The sequence below is a fragment of the Mus musculus genome, chromosome 8 (genome assembly GCF_000001635.26).
Source record: "Mus musculus strain C57BL/6J chromosome 8, GRCm38.p6 C57BL/6J".
In the NCBI taxonomy this organism is placed as follows: Eukaryota; Metazoa; Chordata; class Mammalia; order Rodentia; family Muridae; genus Mus; species Mus musculus.
The window spans coordinates 31,846,775-31,866,074 of NC_000074.6; the positions used below are offsets into that span (position 1 = coordinate 31,846,775).

The following is a 19,300-nucleotide window of genomic DNA, read 5'->3' on the forward strand; positions in this document are numbered from 1 at the left end:
CCAGACAATTGGTTTGAAGGGTGAAAAGTATTTACTCCCAGTTAGCTAATTCAATAAGTACTAGTAAGTACTAGAGATGGGATGAACCTTTCACTTCAATATTTACAAAAAAAAAAAAAGAGGAAGTACTTTTGGTTTTCCTGGATAGTACTTAAAATTTAATGAGACGCTGTGTGGGTGAAGAAAACTCACAGCTGTTGGCCCCATGCCAAAATGGAACAGATGAACGGCACTCATGTGGTTGCGTGTTCTGTGTAGGACGTGGGAGGGCTGCAGAATAGGTAAAATTAATCTGTGGAAAATAACTGCCCAGGCTCCTTGGAGATATCCAGAAACTATCATATGTACTCATGCTGCTTGTAAATCTTTGCAAAGCCCATGATAAGGAACGATCGTATTTCATCGTCGTAATTAAAACATAGTGGACTTAGATGTTCTCCTAACAGAGTTAAAAATGCAAAACATAGATAATATGGGGTAGAGCTGTTTTAACAGGGGAAAGTTTAAGGAATTATAATTTAAAGGTATTTTTCCCCAAGAAGATTTATTACAACACAATGGTATCTTATGCCTAAGAGTAGAGGAAAATCACAATGTTTCCCAGTATAATAAATGAACCTCACATTTTACAGATTGTAATTCCTTGCAGCTTGTATTTTCCACATGATAAAAGAAGGTCTTATAAGAGGCTATAATATGTGCTCATCAACATTCACCATTTCAAATGTGAAATGGGGGGATCTCTTTTTGTGCTTCATTATATAGCAAATCAGTACAACTAAAGGCTAAGGCTAAAAATTGGCTATAAGCAAACACAATAGAATAATTTTTATGATTACAATTAATCTTAGCTTCAAGAGGAAATTAAAATAAGGCACATAGTGTGGCATCATACACATATGAAGCCAATTGGTTTTCTTTATACTTGCTTTTGAAAAACTTAATGAGACACCTACCTGACAGCTTTACTAGTTGGGTAACTGCAATTAGAACCCTATGCGTCACTCTCAGACATAATTTGCTTTTGTAAACGGTCTCCACTGACAAAATCCACTGCACATCCTCCCTCAACACGTGTTCTCTTGGCACTGCAGCCATGCAAGGGACCTATTTTTCTTCCATTTTTTTAAAAGAGGGCCTTACACTTCCCAGGCTAGCTTGGAGTTCACTGTGACACCTAGGAGGAAGGCCCTGGACTTCTGATCTGCTCCCGTGCTGGGCCCTAAAGCCATGTGCTGCCACTCTCTGATCCAGTTTATATGCAGCTGGGGCCTTGGGCATGCAAGGAATGCATTCTTTCAACTGTGCTATACCTCAGTATAAGATACAAAGCACGTTTTACCCACATGGAATGATGAGTCCACATAACATGAAACAAATATCAATAGACTTAAAATGATGACAAAATAAATACATGCATTTTAGCCATCCTATTGAATTTTTACTATAAAGTTTAAATATCTGTTGTTACCTTATGCCCCCCCTCTTCTCTCAACCCCCCCCCAAACAACAACAACAACAAGGTTTTATGTTGCTGCTTAGAAAATATACATTTGATACTTCTTTTTGCTGCCATTGGCTGGTTTTTGGTTTGCTTGTTTTCAGATGGGTTTTAGCTCAGGCTGTACTGAAGCACAGTCTGAGGACCGGGGTGGCCTTGAGCTTAGAGATCTTCCTGCCTCTGCCTCATGGGTGCTGGGGTTAAAGGTGGGTGCCACTACACTTGGATCAGTTTGGTATTTCTTTAACTGTGCATCTACTACTCCTCTGGGCCATTGGAAGGAAAGGGACAATCTACATATGGCTATAATGCTAACACAGTCCAAACCCTGCTTCCTTATGACAGTGTTGTTACGATCCACTTAATGCATTCTGAACACGTGCACCTTGCTTTTTCTTTCTTTCTTCTTCTTCTTTTTTTAGTAACTAGAAAGGGCAACTTAAAATTTGTCTTGAAAACTAATTATGGGGCAATACCATAATCCAGAGCATAAGAAATGCTTTAGCAGGTAACTTTCTGCTCTCTTGCAACCTCTATTTGTCCTGTTCACCTTGCAGGTAAGCACTGAGGTTAAAAAAAAGTTACCTTATGTACCTTATGGCTCAATTAATACATGGGATAAAAAAGTAGGGATTCAAAGTGACAGCTTTCTACAATATTTGCACACTTCTTTCAGTAGCTATTAAGGAACACCAGGAGGAAAGCAAAATTATATATATGAAGGCAAAAAAGAAAACAAAAACAAAAAACAAAACAAAACAGCAAAAACCCAAAACCAACCAAACAAAAAAAATACTCAACCCATCAAGAACCAAAAACACCCTAAAACCTTGAAAAGTAAAATCAATTCTGAACATGACAGAGGCAATGGCAGATGGTGCAAATATTTCAAAAAACCCTCCACAAATAAATGAGAATTATTTAAAACAAGATGTAACAAAGTAAGGAAAAAAAGCCAGGGGTTCATGGCGACACAGAACAATCTGGGATAAGCTGTTACAGGTACGAGGCACAGAGAGGAATTCATTTCTTACTTGCACAAGTATCTTGAGGGGTTTGACAGGTCCTTCACCATGAAGCACTCGCCTCCATTCACACAGAAAGTTTTCTCCTTCTCCGCACACTTTATGAGATGGCTGGTCCCAGTCGTGGATGTAGATGTGGCTGGATAGGAAAAGGAAAGAGGAGAAAGTTCACTCTTGGTTCTGAGACTATAATCACCGTTGTGATTAAACATATATTCTCCTCTAGCACGGCTCAAGAGTGATATTAACAGATCACATCAATGCTAGGATTTTTTCTTTTTAAATAGCAATAACTGATAAAAATCGTTTATTTTTGGCAAGTTTATGCTGTCTAGTCACCTTCCACATTTCAGACAACTGATAACAAAGTGTCTGACTGCCAACATTCTTTTGAAGAAACGGAGACAGTGTGATACCGCTGGGTATCAATCTGTTATGAGACTCATCTGCTTGGAACTGGGAACATAGAAACAAGTCATCCTTTGGTTTGTAAAATCTTCATGTGGTAAACTTGACATTTGCATCGTCAACCTGACAGTCTCATGGATGTAAAGTGATGGACCACTGAGTATGCACAAGTGCACACACACACACACACACACACACACACACACTAAATGAAACCAAATACCCACTCCTGAGGCTCAAGGGCATTTAGAATTAGGCCCTCCCTTCCTTTACAAGGCTTTGGCAGGGCTTACTGTCTGTCAATCAATGTTCACCACTGATACCAATCAGGATGAGAAGCCAGACAGTCAAGATTCTGTCTACCTCTTTAGGAAAGAAATCTATTTTGAGATACCTTATCTACTGACTTATTCCCATAGATTTTAAAATTCCTTATCACTTATCATTCATAGTTTATTATGTGTTTGGGTCAATGTTCTTCCATACGTCTGTTTGAACCACCATAGATGGTTTCCCCATTTTATTCTGCTTTGATTTTTTTCACGTTTCCAAAGCCCACTTTGTAATGAGTTCTAACAAAACTTTTTTCTACATTTTTATTTTCACTCTTCCTGACCAGAATAGTCAACATCTTGACTGTTCTGTTTCCCATTTCTCCTAACTTTTCTTGTTTCCTGTTCTCCTATCTATGGCGCATGGAAGAGCACAACTTTCAGAAGGAATTGGGAAAGAGAGGCAAAACCACTTCAACTTAAAGGAATGATCTCAGTCACAGCTCTTCTAGAACCCTGTGATCCTCACTCTCCTAAATCCCCCTTTCAGATACTAGGATGATGGCAACCATAGAAAGACTTCACGGAGAACATGCTCACTCTAGGTAAAGTACTAGGGGCTGAGTCGGGAAGAACCACAATTTTCTAATTTAACGATCAGAATTTATGAAAAGCCTGACAAAGGGGTTAGAGGCATAGTTCCGTGATGTCGCATTTGCTAGGGATTTTGTGGTATGGAAATTTAACCCAGGGGCTTCTACATGGTAGGGAGATGTTCTGGCATTGAATTACATCATTTCTGGCCTAAGACAATGTTTTTTGTTTTTTTTTACTTACTTCAATAAATGATCTTTTTCAAAATGTCACTAAAGGCATCCTTTAGGAATCTATAAACCAAACCCAAGCTTGGTAATTATCTATCTTTTATCAGCTATGCTAGCAGAATCCTTATTACAATGAGAATGCCATTTGCATCATTTGGTTCATGCAATCAGAGCATAGAGAACAGTTTTATACACCACACCACATATCCTTTTGACCAAACAATATGTTTTCACATGAAGAACTGTTTCTGTGGGTATATTAATTTTTAATCCACAGCAACTGCGTTTAATTGATGAGGAAGAGGGCTGCCTTAACTGCTAAAGGCTTTGTTCTTAAGATTTCTATTTGGTGACAGCCTTCCATTTGGTAACAAGTTTGGCTGAGTGTCCTACCTGTCCCTATGCAGCAGTAAGTATATGCACCACCTGCAGTGAGCCGCCACCATACTGTCCTGCAGACGGCTGCTGATTCAGGAGCAATTGGTGCCTGAATTCCTAACATGTTGCTAAGGATGTCCTTTGCCCCACCTGAGTAGCCCACTTTGAAGGTTCTTTCAGAATAAATCCTATGACATTATGACATCTACTAAAACCAAAACCAACATCCTTCACAAATGGATACACTTCTACCTAAATTATAAATGAACAACAAAAATAGGCCAGGATATAAGCCAAAGACAGATATAGCACCCTTATTCCATGAACTTGCTGATCTTGTGGGATGTCCAAAATAACTATGGTTAATAAATGCACATTAAAACAAAAGAAATATAATTTTTGTTTCCTATGAATATTTCTTCCTGAAGTGATTATTCTTTTATAACGCTGTCCCAAAGTACCTAGCCATGATACATTTCCACTGGAAAAAATTTCTTAGATCATTTCTTAAAGGTAGTAATGAGACATTTGCTATATGCTAATCCCTGGAAATGAGGTGGCAGCTATCTCACACAGTTATGGCTCCTGTGCTTAGCACTTTTATGCATAGCAGTATTGAACCTATCATGAGTTGTAAAGCAGCAATGAAGTCCCAGGTGATATGTGGTGTGAACCGACTTGGGTACCACCGCTCCAAAGCAACAGCTAAACTCAAGAGTGAGCTATAGTTGTCAGAAGAACTTGCCAGACAGACAGCACTATGCACGCCCTGTGGATGTTTGCCAACTTCTCTTCTCTTCTCGGATGAATATGGTATGTAAGTCTATATGTTTCATAGCGATAGCCTTGCTCTGTGGCTTCTACCTACACACTGCTAGGTAGGTCACATTCCATTTGTTAAGGCTGCCCAAAACCAATGAAGCTGACAGAACAGGACTTACACACCAAGTCATGAGAACACTCTTGTTTATGAGGGAGCTGGGAGGAATGATGAGGACAGCAGGAAGAATGCATTTCAATGCACCAAGTGTGCTCTGCACAGAAGGTGAAGTGGACCCCACTCAGTCTGGGCTGATTATGCCCATGCACTTCTACTTTGTGAGTAGTGTAACCTACCGAAGATGCTATCTTTGAGTTAGTGTTATGAATGACAGGACCTATAATCACAGCCATAGGGCATATGGAATGGTAAGAATTAAGAATTTGAGACCAGTTGGAGCTACAGAATGCCTGGACATATAACATGAGACCTGACTGTCCTTGTGTTGACCGTGTATATGAAGGCTTTAACCCAAAAGTACTTCCCACCTTAAGTTGGTAGATAATATGCAAGGAGAAAAACCATGAATAATGTAGCAACTCATCGCCAGAGAATGTATCTGTTCAGGCAATATAAAGTCAAGGATATTGATCATTGCCAAGGAAGCTGGGCATTTCTCTGCATTAATATAGGATTTGGAAACCAAAAACCACTACTCAGGGGGTTAGCCATATGATGCCTTTCTGTCACCTTCCACCCCCCTCCTGACCCTATCACCTTCTTTTCTCCATCTGTCCCTTTAAACTTCACTGACTGTCCATTACATGTACCGGTAATGGTCATAGCTAAAGCTGATCATGGCTAATGCTCCTTAAAATGAACCCATTTAGGTAATAGAGCAATGGCTACTGCCACTATTGTTGCAGAAAAGCATCAAGCCCAGGCCACAGTGGTGTCAATGACTGACAGAGTCCTACCCAGAGGACTGTTGTGTTAAACTCAGCAACAAAACTGAGATGCAAGGGGCTGTTATGAAGTTTGCTTCAAGATTCTTTTCTGTTGTACTGCTCCCAGATGAGTGTCACCTACTCAGCATTGGTACAAACACTGGATAAAGCACAGCAAAATGAAGTTGCTGTCTACACAGGAATTTCATTGTCTCTTGGGGAATGTGAAGGGAGATGGTTTAGTTTGCAACAGAAGTCACCAAATAACTGGGAGGCATTCAGCAAACAGACATTCTACTCTCTTGCAACTGCTTGCCAAGAATTCATATCCCATTAATTGGTTTATATAATTAAACTGATGAATGAGTTAAGAGAAAATTTTGAGTCTCTTAAATATGATTATACCCTATATTCAGTATCCACACAATTCTATCATGTTTCTGACAAAAGTTCCACATCATAAAAACTAAACACACTTACACTATCACAAATGAGTATAACCATTTAAATACTGTATTTTACTTTATTTTAAGACAGGGTCTCACTACACTGCCCAGGCTGACCGAGAATACAAGATCCTCCTGCCTCAGCCTACGGAGTAGCTGGGTTTGTAGGTAAGTGTCATAGCCTTAATTTTTACAATAGTATAATGTCTCTATGCTATGAAACACAAACCAAATTTCACTTGTACACTAAATCCTGAACATTCCACTGCTGCCTACTTTTATAAAGACACTGGATCAAAATCTGAATAACAACTCAGTTGTTTTCTACTCATTGCTAAGGATTTCGTCATGGAAGCACAGCTATTTTTTTCTGGAGAGTAGCACAAGTTAAAAAAAACAAAAAACAAAAAAATAGCAACACTGGACAGATGTTTCCCCTCTCCCTGGTTATAAACATGGTTAGGACAGCAGGCAGAGACCACCCCCAGACTGGAATCAGGACACAAATGCACACCTTTGCTAAGACCCCAGGCCAGTTTCCGTAGACAACAAGCAGGAATGAGTCACATTGGATACCTGAGAGCCATCCGGAGACTCCATCCTTCCTGAGTGACTGTGTGCTCAAGATACTTTTTACTGATTGACTTTTGGAAAATCAGATAAATATGAGGTTTTCTCAATGAACTATATATACTTAAAAAACACACAAAACAAAAAAACCCATCTTAACATTCCTATATAAAGCAGCCAAACAATAAAATGAAAGTCTTTAACCTTACCTGCATCTTGAATGCTTATGTATTTAGAAATCTGCAAGGTTTCTTGTTCTTCCATAGCCTGCATTTTGTTTGTCTGTTTGTTTGTTTTTAAGCCCAACCCCCCTCAAATTATTATCCTCACCCAGAATGCAATAGGCCTCCTGGGTTGGAAGCACACTGCACTGCTAAAAATTGCTTAGATGGTTCTTGCGGGTGAAGCACTTCAGAGTTGAAACCCAGCAGGAAGAACTATGCTGCCCTGCCCACGTGGCTTCTCTCCACAGTAAGGGGATGTTGGGAGCAGTCATTAGCTGTCCTCAGGAAAAGCCAGAGCCACACCGGAATCACAGATGCACTGTCATTCTCGGTTGGCATTTTTTCCCCCTGCGTAGTAATTCAAGCCTTTGCTGAATAGCATATAGGGACTGGAAAGGGAGAAAAGTGCCTGGTAGACACTCTCCTGGATTGGGTAGATCAAGAGAGGCCATACTGCACCTAAAAGAAGCACCCATCTCCTAAGAACCCCCAGCTTAAACCAACTAATGCTGAGTAGGACAAGATCGGCTCCCTAAGAAAAAATGATTGGCAGGCACCAGTTACACAAAGACAGTTCCCTTTCCTTGGAAAGGCTGTGACATTCTTCAAGACATCTGTGTTACTAAGACATTGTCTACGAAGCTATAGAATAGAATGATTAGACTCTCTCAGGAATAAAATGTGCTGCTGTGAGGGACAAATAGCAACTTGTATATTTGAAAAATAACCTTTCCTGGGAATCATATTAACACTTATAAAGTAAATAGTCACAACTAAAGTTGCTAAATTCACAAATTCAAAGACAGTAAGACTGTACGTACAAGCAAAACACAGATAGGTTATGTCGTGCTTGCTCTTATGCTGACCATGACCACGACCATGACCATGACTGCTCCTGCACTAAACTCTGCTAAAGAAACCACAGGAAAGGACTGGAGAAAGCATCACTCACTGGTACAATCCTTGCCTAGAATGTGCACAGCCCCGGGTTCCATCCCCAGCCCCGAAAAAGACAAGACAGGCCCACACAGGAGAAAGGAGAAGATACAATGAGAGGGTGAGAGAGGAAAGCAGAGTAGAGCAGAGTACAAGAGGGAGGGAGGAATAGAGAGACAGACAGACAGGGACACAGACAGGCAAGCAGACAAGGAAGGAAGCAAGGAAGAAGTCAATAGGGTTAGCAAAGAAACACCATGATACCATGAAAATGTAACCAGAGGTTTCAATAGTAGACTAGGTTATCTGACTGCATGGACTCAAGGCTTACTTAATAAACTTTGGAAATTTAAGAGTTTGCAGACACCCTAGAAAGTGGTCATTTATCTAAAGAACAAGTTGACACAAAAGTCCAATGGAGATTAACTAGGATAACTTCTGAACTTGTGTTTGAGTACCATTTAGAAACATGTAGAATAAAATGACCAGAAAGGACCCTAGCATATCTTATAACATCCTGTATGTTAAAAGAGGATAGAAGTCATCTCAAAAGAGGGGATGGTTCTGCAGTCGTTAATAATGTACTCCAGTTAGGAATTCACAAACGTACACAAAGGCAGGTTTCTCAAGGACATGCCAATATATGTAGAACAGTCTTGCTTTTTATCAGTGGACCTCCTTCAGGGCTTGGGATGACCACTCTCCCTTAATTCTCTCCCTTAAAAGCCACAAGAAGACCCTAATATTATTTCTTCCTTTCCATCAGACTGAGAAGTAACCTTTGGTTGTTTTCTCTCATAAAACAAAATTATAATTTTTGTTGCTTTTGGAAGACCAAGGTCATCTGTAGTTAAACAGAAAGGCCATTTTCAGTTCCCAGCAGTTGCTAAGAAAATTACTTGGTCTTAGCAGACAGTGTTATCTTTAGAAAAATAAGATTGTCAGCAAGGTTATTTTTTAAATATACAAGATGCCGTTTTCCCCTGACAGTGCATTTTATGCATGACAGTCTAATCATGCCATTCTACAACTTAAGACAATATTGCAGTGACATAAATGTCTTAGAGGATGTCACAGCTTTTCCAAAGAGACAGAGAATATCTTTGGGTAACTAGCTGGGTGGAATGATAACAGGAAATATACACTATTCTCTATGCAAAGGCAATATATTTATCTATCTGTCCATCTATCAATTTATCTATCTATCTATCTATCTATCTATCTATCTATCTATCTATCTATCTATCTATTTATGTATTAGCTAGAAAGCCAGTTTCAGAACTATAGTTTTTCTATGTATATTTTTTTTGAGAGACCACTGACATTTTATAACTATAAGCTTTCTACAACTAGAAGTGTAAGCTGTTCCTTGATGGATACTCTAAAAGAGTACAGTCTTAGACTAACTGCCTACAAAGCAAATATCAGCAGCACATCTGCCTGGCTAACTTTGGTATATTTCTAGATCTTACTGTGTTAAATTTTGAAGGTCTACATTCTTTACTCTGCAATTTCTACCATGATCAATTTGTTTGGGAGAAGGTTACACCAATGTAGAGACTATTATCCTGCTACTGTCCAGGCTAGCCAAAAATTTGAGCAGCGACAGAATAAACCAAAACAAAAGAAGTGAACTCCCAACAATGATAAAAGATTCAGTTATTCAGCCATCACTAGAATTACCATGTGGCATTTAATGACATCCGTTAATTTATTCATCCTCTAAAATGTGTTTGGAAACAAAAGCAGATGAAAGGTCAGGAGAGTGACACCGTGAGGTAAATTCAGCTTTATATTCAACATTTTAAGCAACGATCATAGCATATCAAAAAATAAAAATAAAAGCAATGTGGTCATTTTAGTAGATACTGAATCAGAATTTAATGAACAAAGTTAGATTCTGTAAAACTATCAAGAATGTGTCTCCTTCAAATTCTATTTTAATTTAATTATATAGTTGCATGGAGGTAAAAATGAATTTGGAGGGAATTAGATAAAAGGAACACACTCAAAGCTACCAGGACTGGGTATGACCAGTGAAAACCCCACAACACAGAGCAAGGAAGCATGGCTCACCAGAGTTCTTGAAGAGCAGAAAAGATGCTATGAATAGGAGAGTCTAAGCTATAGGCTAAGGATGGAAGAAGAGAAACATCAAGCACTAAGCACATAAAAGGGTCAAGAGATGTCGTCCAAGCACAGCGTGTGAACCTCAGTTGGAAGCTAACGCCAAGGATCTGTTATAAATGTGAGGTTTATGAGAGAAAGTCCAATCACCATCTAAATAACCACTACTAATTTTGGTGTGTGTCAAACATCTCATGGATATCTTTGAAAACAGCGTATTCCATATCTTTCAGAAATACATATCAACATATACATACATTAGATGATAAGATGTCTGAGCTCTGCTCTGAGGCAGTATGAAGAAAGGGTAATAAGGAATTAAGATGATAAATGCTGTGGTGGATTACGGCTACATGGATATTTACTATGCTACTTTCATGTCCTCGGTTAAATGCAAATTTTATACTACACAATTATTTTCAGTGTTGGTGATTAAACTCAAGATTTCATGCATGAAAAGCTGGTACTCTTAACATTGAGATACAGCCAATCCCTACAGAGTGGATTTTAAATATTTGTTTTTTATATATTTTAAAATAAAAAATTACAAACAAGTGATTTCGGCTTTTTCAGACACTCTTTTCTTTATAAAATATGCAATACTCTGCAATATGTAAAAGTGTTTGCTTTTGGCCAACAACCTAAATTGCATGTAACACTGTAGCTCTTGGAGGCTGGATATTTCCATAATTGGGAAGAACAAGGAAGTTATGGCTTTTAGTATGATTAACTGATACTTAAGCGAGAATTCTAATCAATGCCATAGGCAGAAACTAAAACTCCTGACAGAGCTTTGGAGAATGGGAATGGAAAATCATTACTTGACAACATGTACATTTGAAAACTTATCTTGGTTAACAAGAAAACCCAGTGAAGTAAAGGAATATTGACTGTAGTCAAAAATAATAAATTATACCATATGAATCAAATGACATATTCAAGGAACAGGACTAGGATGACATGTTAAGAGCACTGAGGCCTGTGGCTGTGTGAAAAGGTGACACTGTTTGACAGATAAGAAATCACATCTGTGGAGGTGGGAAGAAAAGGCTGGTCAAGTTGAGCGAAAGCACATGGGTTATAATATAGCGAGGAAGGAAAAAGAAGCTATAACAGAACCAAGTATCCATACCCTAGACACCCTGACACTTCTGGCTGGAATCAGTGTTCAGTGGGTAGATCACAGAGAGACTTTGAGTGAGGTCGTGATTAAGAAAATTGATGATCTGTCCTTTAATTGTTGATGAAAGAGAAAATAGAGATGAGAAGACAGATTCATTCCAAAGATCTGGATGTGAAAGAGTTCAAGTGAACAGATAATGTCCAGGAGGAACACAAGTCAACCAAGAAATACTCTGCATTTATTTATTGCAGTATTGGCAATATAATCCAAAGACTTCACATATACCCTTTGCATTTGTGTATGTTAAAGTCAGGAACTAAATACCAGAGTTCACTCATATTTTGACCTTGGTTCCTCCTCTTGTTAAGGCATTCAAATGCCTAGCTCATTTTTTCTCCTACTCTTTAAACATCAATGAAATGCCTCCCATGCTAGTAGGCAAAGGTACTTGGGCTTTTCTCAATATTTGATATCCATTGGTAAAACACAAATGTCTATTACCGCCAGTCCACTAGTATAAAAGACTTGATTAAGAACAAATGATAATGGGTGGGGTGGGGCTGGTATTGCAGCTCAATGGTAGAATATATGTGGGGCATGCATGAGACTCTGGGATCAATCCTCACACATATACGTGTACACCACCCTCTAATCTAAGAATATAGCATAGTCTTTCTGAAACCACTCCTTACATAAATGACTAAGACAGTAACATTCCAATGATAGAAAATTACTTCTGATGAGTATTTTAAATAATCTTAACATGTTTTGTGCTTTGCATAAAGAAGTGACCAAGCAAATATCTCAAAAACTGTTCTGGAAAGACAAACATAATGCTAAGTGTTTTAACTTTGAAACACATCTCTAGGAATTACAGTCACTCCAGGCAAGAATCCTGTTTAGAACTTACTAGAATACTTGTCCTTACAGTACAAAGTATGCCTCACTAAAACACTGAATATGCACTACAACAAGCCAGTTAGCCAGACAGTACATGTGAGACAGCTGTGGACATAAACAGCCAATTTCTGTTTCCATGGGCACAGTTTCTTCAAAAAGGTCAAAGGTTGCTGCTTATGGAGCAATAGAGCAGTAATGGTGTGTCCTACTCAGTCACACTTGGCTAACTTCAGGCCACACATTTCCTCACAGGTCCCAGAAGTTCCTCTTTTCTAGGTTTGTGATCAGAGCAGTAAATCATCTCAGTCTATTATAGAATGTGCTATTAGATGTATATCTATAATATTCATGTTCCTCATATAAGATCTACCTAACCAAACAACCTAGAAATAGACCCTTTTCAAAACAGTGCCAACACTCCATGTGTGATCATCCTGAACAGGAGTTTTCAAGGAAATATGTGTAATATCAAATGCTTCACTTCAAGAAAACTATCTCCCTTTGCCCTGCTCTCCAACCCCAACCCCACTCCCAGCAAAGGACTAGCTAGCTGGTCCAAAGGTTTAGTTCACAATAGGTCTTATTTCTCTAAAGCCACAAGGTTTGAGATGGTACAGTGGCAAGGTACCATTGTAGTTGATACTTGTGTTGTCACAGGGGCAAGGACAAAATAATAGACTCTGAATTCATCATGTGTCAAAAAATTATACTTAAAACATAGGTATTGAGGTTTGTTCTATTGTTATGTATTGTAATGCTAAATTCTATACCTGGAGGTCTAAGCCTATGAGTGACTTCTCATGTTTACAAGCTTTTGTTGTGCAAACCTTGGCTGAATAAAACTATTGGTTGAATAAAAGTGGCTACAGCCAATTACTGGAGGGATTAGAGGTAGGTGGGTTTGGAGTGACCTGGTTGGGGGAGGGAGATGAGAAGAAGAGAGAGGAAGAAGTATCGAGGAGAGAGGAAGCCCCCATGAGGGGAAATGGACACAAGTATCTGAAGTACACTGCTGGGAAGTAGACAGGACAGCAGTTAGAAAGGTAGATTAGGGGTTACCACCAGTTATTGTTAAGGCCAAATAACAATTGCCACAGTCCGAGTCTCATCTATTAGTAAGCTAGTCAGAGATAAGCCTAAATTGGTTTTACTACACATAGGGCACTGATGGGAAACTGTGCAGGGGTGTGTATGCACATATGTATAGAATGTGCTTAAATTTTCAGAGCCTCTACCCTCAAAGCTACCAGTCATCTGTTTTCCCACCAATGGGACTAAGTGCTATTGAGTGGAGGAGAATTGGGTGATTTCACAGTGTCTCAAGGCATGACTATATCTTGAGGCCCCCAGAGAGACATTTATATGAACAAACATCTTTCCTTAATTCATGCACTATTTTTGATGAACGGGATCTGTATGTTTAGCATCTTACTATTATCAACCGGTTGCAAGAAAGTATCCAGGAGAACTGAAACAGACATAGGAAACACCTCCTAAAAGGCTGGTAGAAGCCAGGCTTGTCTCAGTGTGCCTGGCTACATCCCTGCTATGCCAGAAACAGGCGCTGTGACAGTCAATATATTAGCCTCTCGTTATAATTTATTGTGGTTTTTCCCCCCCTGGTAGCACTCCATTTACTTGGGCTAATAAACTACTTCTTACTCCCAAAGCTATAGTAACTCTAAGTGGCTGAGATCATCCCTTTCTTTTAAGACATAAACCATTTGGGGTGGTGGGTAGATGCTGCAGACATTCTTCTTAGCCATTTCTAAAGGGCTTTACACCCTAACCAGGAACGAGGTGCTGAGCAGAGACCATGGCTGTCCAGCACACTAAGGGAAGCATGCGCTATAAAGCTACCTGACTTCACAGCAGTCAGTATAAACCCCGGGCTGTTCAGTTCCCAGCTCATACCTTAGTTCCCAAACAGTTTTGGAAAAGTCAGGTATGCTCAGTCCAAGTCAGCCATCTATTCAAAAACACTGAAAATAATAACAAATAATTTATCTATATCTAGTAGAATCTGCATTTCTTCTTCAGCTCACATAGGCTTGGAAAAACCTTTTGTGTCCACTGCTTTATTTATGGGAGAGCTCAGGTTTGGCAGTGAGAGTTGGGAGGGAGGTCCAGACAGTATCTAGTAACCACCATAACCAGGAAACTTGGGAATAATTTGTACTACAAAGCCCTCTAAAGAAGAACACAGACTACACGTATGCTCTAGTAATGTTTCTAAGCAAAATAGAAAGTCTTACCAGGAAAACAGGACTGTCAATAAGAAATTAGACCTCTGTCTCTATTCTGATTTCTATGTAACATCTCCACGAAGAATCCTTACTTCTGCTGGGCAGTGGTGGTGCACGCCTTTAATTTCAGCATTTGGGAGGCCAAGGCAGGTGGATTTCTTAGTGAGATTAAAGAACAGTTACCAGATAGGTGTGAGGAGAACTCACAGAAATCCTTCCTTGCTCTTTCAGACCCTTTACGATTAGAAAAGGTCATCGGACTTTATCAGGTGTATACATGGGCTTATGTAGCTCAAGTTTGGGGAAACTAATTCTCCACTTGTTAGCACTCTTCATATGCACATCGTTAATGTGCGTGTGTGTGTGTGTGTGTGTGTGTGTGTGTGTGCCTGTCTCTGTGCGTGCATGCTGAAGTATGGCTTTCCTTTAAAAATTCAAACTAGTCTGAAACCCTTTGTCTGAAAGTTGACTCATTCATTAATTCAATCACTCATTCATCCATCCATCCATTTTTATGGAAGAAATGACAAGGGCTGATGTATTCATTGGGGAATATGGGTACAAGCTACTTTATCCATAACTATCTCAGCATACATAGAACAAGTTACTGTCCTACAAGTAGGACAACACCAAAGACATTCCAGAACCTTCCAATTTTTGTTTTCTGAATTTTTATTTGTTTAATTCTAGTAAGTAGATAATAATTCATCACTAACCCAAAAATAATTTTTAGCTAGAGAAACCTAGGTAGTATATTTGACAAACTCACAGGAACTGCTACAGACCATATGGTCACATACATTTAAGAGCATTCTTACAAATAGGAGAGAAGAAAAAGAGCAAGAATCCCTCTGTCATTAGCCATGGTGAAGAAAGTAGAGGGCCAGAAGGATGGTGGCTATGTGAAAAGTTGGTACTTCTTAGTACATAGACAGTGAACATTAAGTTCAAGTCAGAATGTGAAAGGCAAGTCAGACTGTTAGCTTTTTTGGGTCAAAGGTTAGACATGCAGGAGAGAGATGCTGAAATAAGAAGGGCTTTTGGTACCCAGAGGAGGCTACTTCCTTCAGCTCGTCCCCCTCCCACCCCCCCTGTGAAATGAATACACAGTCTACAGAGGGCTGCTAGATTTGGAGCTCCTACAATTTGTGGAAAGTCACACATAGCTTCAAGTCTTGGTATGAGATTGAAACTTCCATACTAAACAGCAGCATATCAGCAAGGGCTACAGTAGAGTTGAAAATGTCAGGTGAAATGTCATCCATTAACCAGCAATGTGATCTACACTGCAGAATGGGTCTAGAGACAGGTAACCTAGCTACGCGTGTATGCAAAGGTCAAAAGACAGAAGGTGTGTGAGCAGGAATTACCCCTTTATAGTCTGAATAGTGAGACTCGTTCCAGCTGACAATGGTGACCATTCTAGTAACCCTGAGAAAGAAGTCATGAATGATCTAATGCTTAAGATAGGGGATACATCCAAGCCAATTAAATTTTCTATTTTTCTGTAACTAGACATTGCATGAGGTCAGAGCAAAGTTCCAGCTGTGCTTAGATCACAGAACCACAAGAGCAGAGGTCCAGACAGAAGGAATCTGCTGCTATCATGAGTTACTACATTGAGTGCTTAACCATGGCTACCCTGGCAGGCCAGGAATGTTTGATAATTCAAATAACAAAGAGAACAGACTCCGATGCTTAGCTAACTGACGACTTATGTGAGGGAGGCAAGAACAACGTGGTGGACAAGAGGACACAAAGAATCACCTTAGCGAAATTGACACGGCCCCTTTTGTCACTCAAGGTAAGAATTTACATGTAGACTTTCTAATTTACCAGGCATGACTTATTTTAAAAAGGCAAATTATTAAAAAATATTCAAAAATTGAAAAACAGGCACAGTTGCTGCCAAGTGGGGAGAGGTGTGCTAAGCTCTCTCCACTGTTCTCCCCCTCCCAAGTAAGAATGGTAAGTAATCCTGTCTGCCATTCTGTCAGAGACTATGATTTCCACTAATGATAACGTCCAAGGTGGAAATTCAGTTTACAGTGAAGGACTGTCCTGGTGAATTTGGATTGGACACTGTAACACCTCTTCTGCTCAAGGAACATGAACACACCAGTGAGATGTCTTGATTCTGTCACATGCTACAAATGAAATCTAGATAATAGGCTGCCTGGAATATGGTTTCTCCAAAGCACAGAAGGTTTCAACAATCAATGTCAGCATAGACTCTGGAAGAGAAACAAGAGGGAAAAGCCCACAGGAGGCTCACTCTTTAAGGCACCTGACATTCAAACATGAGTGAGGTGTTCTGTATGTTGTTCTAAACTATTCTGTTGTCCTAAGACAGACGGAATAGCCCGACTTATGCCAATAGTCACATTTCTAAGACAGAAACAACCACAGACTATATTCCAAGGTAAGCAAAGCCCTTTAAATAGGCTCATGAGCCCCTGTTTTAGTGGGCATGCTGTTTGCCACAATGTGCTAGCATTAAGGTAATCGTACAGCCAGGTCAGGAGGACAGGAAACTGGAAGTAAAGAAGGAAGTTACTTTGTGACTGCAAAGCTGGAGGAGTACTCTGGATCATCTTTTGTTTTAAGTGTTCCTCTCTACAGCACAAACACTTGAGATCTCAGCACTGGAGCTTAGCTTCGTGTCGTGACCATCCCGCCCCACAGTCGTCCAGCCTGCGCACACCAGCAGATCATGTCAGCTGTATTCGTGAAGGTGCAACTCTGACTCTCTTCCTGGTCCTCCACCTCCCTACTATAGAAGAAACATGCAAACGACATACAGCTGTGCAGTAAGACCACAACATTCTTTTAGCCAAGACAAACAAACAAAAGACAAAACAAAACAACCCCCCCAAAAAAAACTCATTAATAACTGTCCTGTGCCAGCTAGTGTACTGTTTTAAATAACAAATCCTCACAATAAACCATAGCAAAAAGAATGTTCCCTGATTTTTCACAGCTGAAGAAACTGAGGCTGAGGGGAATTAGATAGTATTAGGCTTATCCTCAGCAAGAAAAGAAAAGAAAAGAAAAGAAAAGAAAAGAAAAGAAAAGAAAAGAAAAGAAAAGAGAAAAGAAAAGAAAAGAAAAGAAAAGAAAAGAAAAGAAAAGAAAAGAAAAGAAAAGAAAAGAAAAGAAAAGAAAAGTAGAGGTTCTCCCCCAGGATACAATGGCGCACACATGGACTCCCAGCACTTAGGAGTCAGAGGTAGTACGTTTTTTAGTTTGAGGCCATATTGTACCAGAATGTGTCCAAGGCCAGCCTGCCCTCCAGAGCAGGGCCTCCTCTCCAACAAAACAAAACAAGTAGAAACCAACAAACAATAAAGAAGATGAATTCCATCCAAGGCAGTTCATGCCAAGGCTCATCATGTATCCATTAATGGATTCTGGCTCACGATAGTTATTTCATAACTACATCCATGACCTTGTAGTAAAAACAAGCAAATGACAGAAAAAGCGGAGCTCTTTTTCCTCCCCCACGTCTATGTAGATCATGTTCTTCCATCTCAGCCAGGGATTTATAGTTAACATCTCCTTGGTTTCTAAACCATATTTTCGGAGAACGAGACTTAAAGTCTATTACTTCTAGGTTTCACACTCTGAATAGAAAGCAGGAGGCTAAATGTCTGTCAAATCCATACTAGTTCAGTCTTGACTCCGAGAAACTGCTTGGATCCCATTATGGACCACTCTGCTCTTGCAGAATAGAACACTCAAGCTTTCTGTTCAGCTTTCTTTAACTGATCCTGAGTAGCCGAGTTTAAATTAGGAAAGGGACTGACCAGCTGGAATGTTATAATGGATTCTATTCGCCCTCCAATCAAATTATCCTCATCTTCCTTTTAAAAACGCTTTTAAGAAAATTCAATTTTCATTTAGTGACCATTTCAAGGGTAGAAAAATATTACCCCTATTATTCCTTTACGAATCCTCAGTTACAGAAATGCGCGTACCTGTAAGTATATGGACAAATATAAATATGCTGAGCTATAGGCACTGCGGGGACTCAGGACGTCAGGAACTGTACGAAATGAAGTGCTAAATTTAGTTACGATGTCTGTGCAGTATTTAATATTTGCATAAGATGTGACTGACCTCCATGTAAAATTAATATTACTAGCTCCTCCAGAAGCTGACGGTACACACCAAGATCTGAAGGAGAAAAGGGCAAAGACAAACTCTGCAGGCCAGGCAGAGAGAAGTTAGAGATTAGAGAAGATGAAAATTTATATCTAGGAATATTTGGTAGAAGACAGGCTCCTTTTGTTGGCTAGATATTATTCTTTATCCCCAAGAGATCTTTTTATATAACGGAATAAGTTTGTATTATTTTCCGTTTTTTAGACAAGGTAGCCCTGACTGGCCTCACAATCACGGCAGTCTGGGTACAGGTACGCCCACCTCCTCACCGCCGCCCACTGCCCCATCACTCTGTGGGATTTGAAAAGTGCATTGCCAATCTTCAAATGGGTGACCACTCAAATGGAATTTAAGCTTTGATTTCTCTATAAGTTTAAATGAACAATCCCCGTGAACAAGCAAGCAAGCAAACAAACAAGAAACAACAATAACAGGAAAAAAAAAAAGCT

At 39.5% G+C, this 19,300-nt stretch overlaps 1 protein-coding gene across 41 annotated transcripts in view; it reads right to left on the reverse strand.

The window, feature by feature from the left end:
- Nrg1 (neuregulin 1) overlaps window positions 1–19,300 on the reverse strand; it is a 1,084,158-nt gene that overhangs the window by 39,323 nt on the left and 1,025,535 nt on the right. For all 41 annotated transcript variants that reach the window (XR_003947248.1, XM_030243391.1, XM_006509068.4 and 38 more), the window contains one exon: window positions 2,536–2,665. Coding sequence is in view for 40 of the 41 variants with exons in the window: in XM_030243391.1 (XP_030099251.1) it covers window positions 2,536–2,665 (130 nt within the window). In the remaining variant the exon portion in view is untranslated. The remainder of the gene's footprint in view (window positions 1–2,535; window positions 2,666–19,300) is intronic.